Below are 10,471 nucleotides of genomic sequence, written 5' to 3'. Positions count from 1 at the left end.
TACCCCAAAAACTCATCCTGCTCCTCCGGGGCGCCGCGGCTGGCTGCCTGCCGTGGGAGCCCCCCGAGGTTTCCCACCGAGGGCGTTCCTAAAAATCGAGTGGGGCCGTGGCCCGGGGAAGGGGACAGGGACGCGGGGAACCTGCTCTTGTTTACTGCCCCGCGAGGAAGTCGGATCGCCGGGACGTTTTGTGCCGCGCTTCCTCTCCTCGGGACAACGGCGCAGCAGCGACTTTGAAGTATTATTAAATAAAGACGTGAAACCCCTGGCTAAGGTCCTCTCCCCCACACACCCCTCCCGTTCTCCTCCTTTCTTTTTTCCCCTCCTGGCCCCCTCCCGGTGTTAAACCCCACAGCCCGAGCGGGGCCGAGAAGAAGGGGGGAAGCCCCGAGCCCTAGGGAGGAATTGCAGCTCCCGAGGGGGGGGCACCGCGCCCCGCAGGGTGGGACAATGGCTTTTGCCTGCTCTGCTGGTGAAGTGAGGCTCCTTCCCCGGCCGTCGGGCTCGTGGAGAAAAAATAAAAGGGGGGGGGGGGGGGGGGAATAAATAAAGAAAAGGAAAAAGCGACCCACGAGATTAAAACCCAGCCAAAGACACCCCAAACCAACCATGCCCGGAGATGAGAAATCTACGTACCTCGCAGTGCCTGCGTGCACGTGTGGCCGGGGAGAGGTTTGGGTTAGCTTGTTATGTCTTCATATAGGGCAGGAAACGTGTGCGACTTTCTGAAAACAAAGGGGAAACTTAAAAGGCTGTCAGGGGTTTGGGGAGGTCGGTGCGGAGCGGGGCAGGGACGCGGACGGGGACGGGGACAGAGACAGGGACAGGGACAGGAGAAGAGACAGGGAAAGGGACAGGGACAGGGACAGGGACAGGGACAGGGACAGGGAAAGGGACGGGGACGGGGATGGAGATGGGGACGGAGACAGGGACAGGGACAGGGACAGGGACAGGGAAAGGGACAGGGATAGGGATAGGGATAGGAGAGGGAGAGGGACAGCCGGAGGGCTCGGCTGCTGCTCGGCGCTGGGCTCCGGGCGGGAGCAGCCGTGATTTCTTTGAATTCACTTTTATTTTATTGCATTTCGGGTTGGGCCGTGCTGCTGCGGGCTGGTCCGGCGCTGGGTTTCGCTCTTTATGCCGCCCAGACAAAGGCAGCAGGGCAGCGGGAGCAGGTGAAGGGGGAGGCTCGGTGGAGAAGGGGCGACGGGGCAGGTACGGGCGGCGAGCCCCGGGGCACAGCCTGGCAAACCGAGCCTGGCCTTTTTCCTGCTCCCTTTTTCTTGTCGGGGGGGGGGGGGGGGGGGGTGGGGAGGGGAGCTCTGGGACAGCGATTCCCTGGAAAAATCGCTAAGGCTCTTCGGGGGGTCTCCGGGCAGAGCGAGGAGCGAATTTTACGATTCGTAATAACGCCACTAATAAAGATCAGGATGGAAAGCTCGGATCCATCCCGATGGGCGCCGAGAAACGAAGAGAACCGGGCTCCGTTTTTATTAGGGTGGGGGGGTCCCCGCTGGCAGAGTGGGGACGGGCCCCCCGCTGCCGGCCGTCGGGGCAGCGCCGTCGGGGCGTGCGCTCCGCCGCCTGCTGCGTCTCTGCAGATGATTTTTTGGGGTTTGGGGGGCCGCAGAGGGAAACCTAACCCCCCGGCCTCCCTCCAGGTCTGTCCCCGCGTTGCCTTCGGGGCCGGGGCGGAGAGGTTTGGAAACCTCGGTGCGAGAGACAAAGAGAAACGGAGAGAGGGGGGGGAAAGCGGGGTGGGGTGGGGGGAATGGGGAAAAAAAGGGAGGGGGGGCAGGAGGGGAGCAGGGACGTGTCTGCGGGGCTGTCCTGAGGTCCCTGAGGCCGGGCCACCCGCGCACAGGGCTGCGAGGCGGATCGGGGCCGCCCCCCCAACCCCAAGCCCCGGCACCCGATGAATTACTGCTCTCCCGTAAGCGTGGCAGGGCCGGGCCCGGGGTCAGCGCCCGGGTGAGGCGGGCTGGAGGCGCCGAGGCCAAGTTCAAGTTCAGGGCCAGCCCGGAGGAGGATGAGGAGAGGGGGCCGGGGAGGAAGGGGGGGCAGCTCACGGCCACGGCAAGCCGCGGCCACTGTGGTTTGGCTGGGGGGTGGGGGGCCGCCTGCTCGGTGTCCCCCCCCCCCCCCCCGGATGCTATGTGTGTCCCCCCTGACCCCCGAGGATCCCCAAAACGCCCAGCCCCGGCTCGGGGAGGCGGCAGGGGCAGCCCGGCTGGGCGCAGGGCCTCGCGGAGTTTCGCTCCGGGAAGGCCGCGGGGAGAGGGGCAGAGCCCGACGGGGCGGGGGCCGGGCAGGTGCCCCCCGGGCCGGGCTCGGGAGGGGATTTTGGGCAGCCCCCGGCCCTGCCGAGGGACCCCCGCCTGATTTTTCTGCCGAGGTTACGCCGCGGGGCCGGCGGCAGGACAAAGAGGGATGCTCGCAGCTGCCTTTCCCACGGATCTCTCCAAGGGGCAGGCGGCATATGCCGGTGATTTTAATTTATTATTATTGCTATTATTATTATTATTATTATTTGTTGCTTAATATTATTACGGACCGTAAATTAGATTTTAAGAGCCGTTTGATTACTCGCGGAGCCCTCAGGATGCGCGGGGATCGCCGCGCTGCGAGGGGCGCGGCTGCAGAGGATGCTCCGGCCCCGGCCTGAACTTGGCTGGCAGCACCGGCATGGGGGGGCTTCCCTCCCCTCGCCTTGATTTTAGGTGCTGCCCCCGCCCCAGCAGCGAGCAGTGACCCTTGCAGCCCCGGCTACCCACCTGCCTTCCCCCCCAGAGGCTCTGGACACCCCTCCTGACACTTGAACACGGGGGACAGGGGCCCAAAACCACGACCACAGCCGGGCCGGGGGGGTCTGGGCGGGGGGCCGATGCGGTCAGTTGTCCCTGAGAGCCGAGGGTCTCCTCTCGCCGCACACCCCTTCGCTGCGAGCCGTGCAGCCACCGCAGGGCGCTCGGGCTCCGGCTCACGGCGCTGCCTCTTTCCCGGGGCGTATCTCGGAGGCCGGGGCCTTTTCCAGGGGGGCCCGGCTGCTGCCAGGCTCGGCCACGGCGGGGGTCGGGGGAACGTATTTTTTTTGGGGTGTGGACGCCCCGGCGTCTCCCGTAGGGGGGGACGTGGGGACCCCGTCCCGCACCCCTGGAAGAGCCTCGCTGCCGGCCCTCGGCCCCTCTCTGGATGCATCTGAGCTGCTCCCTGGTTAAAAAAAAAATAAAAATAAAAATAAAAAGGGGAAAAAATAAAGGAAAGAGAAAGGCTCGGAGAGAAATCCGAGCTCTCGGACGCTGCTGCTTTCTCCTCTTCGGAAAATGTGGGGAGGCGCCGAGGGGCTCGGCAGCGCTTTCGGGCGCAGCTCCCTCTCCGTCCCCTCTTCGGGAACGGGTGCCCCGGCCGGGCACGCACGGGGAAAATCCTCATTAGGCTTCGTCAGGCAGAAGATGGAGGAAACGGGTCCCTTTCCACGTAGAGCTCTTCCCCGGAGGTCGTTCCTCGCGAGCAGTTTGGGAGGATGCGCAGGATCCCCGTTCTCTCTCGGCACGCCGCTTCCCCAAACGCTGTCGTGCTCCTGGCTGCGGGAAAACCTCGTGTCCCAGCCACCGGCTGGTCTTTAAAAAACATTTCGTGTTGCAGCCGTCACTGCGACCCTCTCACATGCATTACAGCGGGTGTCAGAGAGCCCCTGGCGTAAAAAGAAAGCAGCCCGTGCAGTTTCAACACGTTTTTATTATATTTCTGTATGCATTACTCTCAAAACATATCACAAGAAATGATGAAACCACTTAAACCTTCAAATAAAAAAATCTGAAACAGTTTATGCTCACAATTGTACATATTTATAGTTAAGAAACATTCTTTATAAATACTGTTTCCTCTGTAGCAAGTTAATACCATAATTTAATTACAAATGGATAAATATGGTAACAGGTATTTACAGGAGGAAGGGTGTTATTACGGAAAAGCTAACGGCACGACGTTTATTTCTCCTCACAATCTTCCGAACAGGAACTAACAAATCGAACTTGCAAAAGCACTAAAACATCACATGTAAACCCAGCTAACAGAAAAATACATTCACAAGCGTTGTTGGTCGTGTGTGTGTGTGTGTGGGTAACAGAATGGAGACTTTGGCACGGTATTTCTTCCCCAGTCTATAGTCGAAACGCAGTTTACAATCAAGTTGCCTCTTAAAAAGGAACACAATATTCAAGATATCACAATTACAAAAGAAACCATTTTTTTTTCTCTCTTCCACGTTACTTTTTTTTTTTTTTTTTTTTAAACGGGTGATCTTTTTTAAAAAAAAAGGAGGAGAGGGGAAGGCGGGGAGGAAAAAAAGAAAAATAAAAAGTCTGTCACTTCTTCGGGTGCGGAGGGAGAGAGGGGGGAGGAAAAAAAGAAAAAAAAGAAAAAAAGAAAAAAGAGAGAGAAAAAGGAAAACTCCAAAGTAAAAAATAAGAAGGGGACCAATCCGCGGGTTACAAACGGGACGGGCTTCTGTACACCGAGAATCCGGGAAATCTCTGCTCCCCGCTGGCCGGGGCCGGCCGCTCTGCACAGTCCGGGGCTGCTCCGGGCGGGGAGGCGCGGGGCCGGAGGGGCTGCAGTCTCTCATCTTTTGTCTGGAGGCTCTGCAGGGAGAGTTTCTTTTCCGCCGCCTCGAGAAGATTTTTGCTGGGTGGGTGCGTTTTGTGTTTACGGTGTTTTTCTTTTTTTTTTTTCCCCTCTCTCTTTTTCTCCTTTCCATTCCTCTCCGTCTTTGCTTATTTTCGGCACGTACTTTTATGTTTTTTCTTTTTTTTCTTTTTTCTTTTTTTTCCTTTTTTTTCTTTTTTTTTTCTTTCTTTTTTTTTTTTTTTTTTTTTGCTGGTTTAAAGCGTTCTCAAAGAGAAAACCCCCACGAAGAGAATTCCCTCCTCCTCCTCGCCCCCGGGGCTGGGGAAGAGGGGGCCGCGGCGGGGCCGTGCGGAGCAGTCCGGCGGGTGTGTGTGTGGGGGGGTAGGGGCACCTCAGACGTACCACTCGTTGAAGTTGGACGAGAGGCTGCTGTGGCCTCCGCCGCCGCTGCCTCCGCCGCCGCTGCCTCCTCCTCCTCCGCCGCCGCCCCGGTGCACGGCGGACACGGCCGCTGCCGCCGCTGCTGCCGCCGCCGCCGCCGCCGCCGCCGGGGAGAGGTTGGTGGAGCTCTGCGGCTCGGCGCTGGGGGACACCAGCCCCGGGGGCGTGGAGGACTCGTAGCCGGAGCTGGCGGCCGGCGAGGACTCGGAGCCTTGCGGGGACGACTCGTGCACCTGGGGGGCAAAGGCAACACGGCCGGGTGGAGGGGGCACGGGGAGGCCGCCGCCGCCTCCTCCCCCCGGGCGCGCCCCCCGACGCCGGCCCGGCCCCACGCCGCCCCCCGCCTCCCGCCGCCCCGACGGGGCGCCCGGAGCGGGGCGAAAGCCGCCCCCCCGCCTCCCGCCGCCGGCTGCGGGGCCGGGTACCTTCATGTGCTTGCGCAGGGAGCTGGGGTGCGTGTAGGACTTGTCGCACATCTTGCACAGGTAGGGCTTGTCCGACGTGTGGACGTGCATGTGCTTCTTCCTGTCGCTGCTGTTGGCGAAGCGCCGGTCGCAGCCCTCGAACTCGCACTGGAAGGGCTTCTCCCCTGCAAGACAGCAGCCTGTCGGGCCGAGCCGGGCCGAGCCAATACGGCCGGGTCGGGCCAAGCCGGGCCGGGCCCCGCGTCCCCCTCCCCGCGCCCCGTCGAGCTCCAGGAGCGCCCACGGGGAAAAACCCCGCCGGCATCCCCCCAAAATGCGGCGAGACCCCTCTTAGAGGGCAAACCCTTAAGGCTGGCTTTGAGGCCGGGCAGAGCGCTCGGAGCCAAACTCGCATCCGCTGGGAAAAGCAAACCCCCGTGAAATACCGCGGGGGATTTTCCTGCGGGGCCCCCAGCCGGCTGCTGGGGCAATTTGGAGGTGCGAACCGTGAGTCCCCCCCCCCACATCTTTTCGGAGGGGGGACACCCGGTTTACCATCCAATTCCATTAGCACCTAAAGAGCTTCCCAAAGACATCCGCCCAGACACAATGGGCTCCGGCGCGGGCATCCCGAGCAGAGCCATTTCTCGATTTTTAAACCCTGTTAAAGCCTCGTCTCGCACCTAGCGCGGCGCTTAGCACCCGCGGAGACAATGGGCCCGCAGCTTTGCGCCCGCTCCGGGTAAATATTTAGAGGCCAAGCGGCGAAAATATTTGGCTCTCTCGGAGGAAATAAGTCTGGCACAAGCCGAGCCGGGAGGAGTAGTAAATGAATAATAGATGAGGCGGGGGCGCCCCCCCCCCCCCAAGGACACACACACACGCTGTGATTTTGTTTTCCTCCAGCTCCCGCGATTTTCCCCCAGGAAAGCCTCGGCGCCTCTCCCCGTGTTGCCCCCGGTTCCTGCCCAAGTTTCCGAGCCTCAAAGCTTCTGCTCCATAATTTCACTGTTCCATAATTTCTGTGATCCTTAATTTCACCAGCTCTTGCAGCCCCTTTCACTTCGAGTGAGACTCGAAAAACGCCTTTTAAAAAATATTTTTTTATTTTTTATTTTTTTTTTTTTTCCCGGGGAAGCAATTTTATTGCCTTGCTCGCACCATTTAAATGTAATGCAAAGCATGCCCAGGCACGGACCTTTGGCCGCTTCCTACGAGCTTTCGGGCTTTTCCTGCGGCCCCGTTGCCGCTTCTCTCCCCCTCTCCCCGGCCGCACAGGCTCAGGGCAGCCGAGCTGAGTTACCGGCAAAGGGTCCGGGCACTGCCAGGGCAGCAGCATTTGAGGTTTTAGTGGCTCGCAGCCGAGCGGCAGCGCAAAATTTAGCGCCCGCTGCTTTGGGAGCTGCTGGGAAAGGCTCCGCCGAGCCCGCTCCTCCACCGGCCGGCCTGCGGGAGTCTTTCCCAGAGCTCGGGGGAGAAAGAAACCCCGGCGACAGCGAGACCCGAGATGTTCCCGGAGGCTCCGGCCGGGGCCAAAATTGCCACGGGAGCCCGTCCCCGTTCCCGTCCCCCTCTCGCACTCCGTCCCTCGCTATCTCGGGACGCCCGGCCGGGAAACGCGTGTTACCTGTGTGCGTCCTTTTGTGAATTTTGAGGTTTTCCGACCTGGCGAAAACTTTCCCGCAGCCGGGGAAGGGGCAGGGGAAGGGCTTCTCTCCCGTGTGCACTCGGATGTGATTGACCAGTTTGTATTTCGCTTTGAAGGGCTTGCCTTCGCGGGGACACTCCTCCCAGTAGCAGACGTGGTTGCTCTGCTCGGGGCCCCCAACGTGCTCCACCGAGACGTGGGTGACCAACTCGTGCATGGTGCTGAAAGTTTTATTGCAACTTTTTTTGGGGTTGTTCAGCTGCTCGGGGTCGATCCACTTGCAAATCAGCTCTTGCTTGATGCACTGCTGCCGCATGTAGCGGAAAAAGGCACCGGGGTGGTGGTGGTGGTGGGCTGCCATGTTCATGCCCATGTTCATATTCATGGGGCCGTACTGGTTGTGCAGCTGAGCCGCCGAGTAGGGGTCAGTCCTGGGGCTGGAGACCTGCCGGTACTGATCCGAGCGGGCGAACACCTCCCCGGGCAAGCCGAGCCGCATCTGCCCGTTGAGGACGTTTTGCGAGCCGTGGGGGCCGTGCTGCTCGTGGATGCCGGGGAACAGGAGGTGGCTCTGAGCGTCCGTGTGCGGGTGGTGCAGGCTGCCGGCCGCCGGCCCGAAGATGCCGTGCTGCCCTCCGGCCGCCGCCGACTCCCCGAAGCCCCGGCTGCGAAACAAGAAGTCCCGGGGGGAGTTGAAGGGCGCCCCGGAGTACGAGCCGACGTGGGCGGCGTGGGGCCCCAGGGCTGCGGCGGGGTAACCGGGAGCCTGCGACGTGAACGCCGAGCTCTGCCCGGGGGAGAGGTCGTGGGCGCCGGCGTTGAGCTTGAAGGCTCCCATGTGCGCCGCCGCCGAGTCCACGAAGCCGTTCTGCGCCGCCAGGCTCAGCTCCCGGTCCTGCATCTCGGCGGCCGAGTGGTGGTGGTGGTGGTGCCGGGCGAACGTGCCCACGCCGAGGGCCGGGAACTGCGGGCCGGCGTCCAGCAGCATGGTCCGCGCCGGGCACGGCCACGGGGAGCCGGGCACGGGCTCCGGCGGGGCTCCGGGGACCAGGGCGCCGGGGCCGGGGCCGCCCTCCCGGTGCGGGGCCGCTTCCCCCCGGCAGCCGCGGCGTCCCCCCCGCCTCCGCCCGCACCGGCCCCGCCGCTGCCGCCGCCGCCGCCGCCGCCGCCGGAGCCGGAGCCGGAGCCGGGCAGCGCAGAGTCCAAAGGCGAGCGGAGCCCAAAGTGTATTAAAGGAGCTGAGGCGGGGGCGGGCAGGGGAGGGGAGGGACGGCGGCGGGGACGAGGGGGGGGGCTGGCCGAGCCCCGCCGCTCCCTGCAGCACGCGCGCGCGCGCACACGCGCGCACACGCCGCCTCCCCCCCCTTCCCCTTCCCCTCCCCTTCTCTCCTCTCCTTCCTCCTCCTCCTCCTCCTCCCGCTTTATCCCCCGCCGGCCCCCCGCACGCAGCAAAACTTGCAGCCGCGGGTTCCCACGGACGGGAAAGGGACCCGGGGCTGGGGGGGGGGGGGGGGGGGAGCAGGAAGGGGGGGGGGGGGGGGGGGAGGGGGGGGGGGAGGGGGGAAGGGGGGGCCGGGGGAGGATAAAAAACAATGGGGGCGGTGGGCGGTGGGGGTGGGGACGGCGGGCAGGGGCGGGCAGGGGCCGCGGAGATGCGCGGAGCGGGGCCGCGGAGTTGCAGCCCCTCTCCGCTCGCCTCTCTCGCTCCTCTCCTCTGTTTATTCCGCCGGGCGCTGCTGAGCCTGCCGCTTTTTATTTTTCTCCCCCTCCCCTCCCCTCGCCCCCCTTCTCTTTTTTTTTCCTCTCCCCCCCTCCCTCCCTTTCTCCCTGCCCAGCCTCTCTCCCTCCTCCCGGACTGGCAGCTCCTCTTCCAACGCCCCCTATAACAGCAGCCCGGGCTCTCTCCCGGCTCCAGCTCATTGGCCCGGGCCGCCCCGTCCATCCGGGCGTCCCCGGCCACCGGCTAATCGCCGAGCGCCGGCCCCGAGCCCTGCCCGCCCCGACGCCCGCCCCGAGCCCCTCCGCTCGCCCCCCGGGGCCGCCCGACCCCCGCCCGGCCCGGCCCGGCTCGGCCCGGCCCCGCACGGAGCGCAGCAGCGCGGCCCCGGGCCCCGCGGAGGCTGCCCGAGGCTTTTGGGGTCGCCCCCCCCCCCCGCCCCATAGCCGTGGGGTGGGTGGCGAGGGGTGGGGGGAGTCGCGGGGGGGTTGGCGAGCCACACGCCCGGCAAATATCGATGTGCGTTTGTCCATGCGATCCTGCCTCGGGAGGCAAACAAACAAAGCGAGCGGCTTAAAACATAAACAGGGTTTCGTGCTTCTTTATTTTTTTTATTTTTTTTTATTTTTTTTCTTGTTTTCTTCTTCTTTTTTTTGGTGGTGATGGAGGAACTTGCCCACCCTTCATCCCCTTTCCCCTCTTCGGCTCAAGCACATGATCGATAAAGGGACCGAGAGGGGAATCGGATAAAAGTCCCGCTGGCGGTGCAAATAAAATAAAATTGAAACAAAAATAATAAAAATCAAAACAGAAGAGGGAACAGGCGCCCGGCTCGTCTGCTCCTTTAAACCACTTGTGCAGGAGTCGGTCTGCGGGTGTTGTGCATCCGAGAGCAGATGCTTTAGGACTTTTCCCTCGTCTCTTCCCTTTCTTTAAAAAGCAACAAAACCCAAAGCAAAACAAAGCACCGAAAACATTAAAAAAACGCCACCCTGCCATTGTTATTTGGAAACCGGATTCTTCCATGGCAGGGATAAAAAAGCGTAGGGCGAGCGCTCACACACACACACACAGAGCAAACAAGTCCACCTCCCCTCCCCCCAGTAAATACATGTCTGGCCCCTGCTTTGCTTTGGGTTGTGGTGCCTGAAAAATAACCATCGTGGGGCCAGCAATCAAGAGATTAGGGTTTTTAAAAAATACAACGCGGCGGAGTTCTCATTTTTTAAAACCTGCCTGCACTTAACCTCGCCTTTCCCTTCCGATCCTCTCCGCGCTTCGAGGAGAAGACCCCAAAACTGGGGGGTTTTGTGGGTTTTGGTGGGGCTGGTTTAAGAAGCGGGCTGAATCCTCCCTGCGATGTTCTCCTGGCGGCGTTAAATCCTGCTTCAGGCACGGGCTCGCTCACAAGTGGAACCGTGTCCGGGCAAGATTTTTGCAGCGAGAGGCAGATGGATGATGGATGGATGGAAAGGTGGATGGATGGATGGATGGATGGATACATGGACAGATGGATGGACGGATGGATGGCTGGATGGATATATAGATGGATAGATGGATGGATGGATGGATGGATGAATGGATGGATAGATAGATAGATAGATAGATAGATAGATAGATAGATAGATAGAT

At 61.7% G+C, this 10,471-nt stretch overlaps 1 protein-coding gene and 1 long non-coding RNA gene across 2 annotated transcripts; both read right to left on the bottom strand.

Moving 5' to 3' along the window:
* Positions 1-313: 313 nt before the first annotated feature.
* On the bottom strand, positions 314-1,230 carry LOC118156875. Its single transcript, XR_004746473.1, has 2 exons — positions 1,069-1,230; positions 314-725 (listed from the first exon to the last, which is right to left on the bottom strand). It is a non-coding gene; the product is annotated as an uncharacterized LOC118156875 (long non-coding RNA).
* A 2,488-nt stretch (positions 1,231-3,718) lies between these two features.
* On the bottom strand, positions 3,719-8,386 carry LOC118156874 (zinc finger protein ZIC 2). Its single transcript, XM_035311100.1, has 3 exons — positions 7,102-8,386; positions 5,496-5,659; positions 3,719-5,303 (listed from the first exon to the last, which is right to left on the bottom strand). Exons 1-3 carry the CDS (start codon positions 8,108-8,110, stop codon positions 5,022-5,024), a joined length of 1,455 nt encoding a protein of 484 aa, XP_035166991.1. The 5' UTR covers positions 8,111-8,386; the 3' UTR covers positions 3,719-5,021.
* Positions 8,387-10,471: the final 2,085 nt, after the last annotated feature.

This window comes from Oxyura jamaicensis, assembly GCF_011077185.1.
Source record: "Oxyura jamaicensis isolate SHBP4307 breed ruddy duck chromosome 1 unlocalized genomic scaffold, BPBGC_Ojam_1.0 oxy1_random_OJ101298, whole genome shotgun sequence".
NCBI lineage: Eukaryota > Metazoa > Chordata > Aves > Anseriformes > Anatidae > Oxyura > Oxyura jamaicensis.
This window is presented reverse-complemented; position numbering and strand designations above follow the sequence as displayed.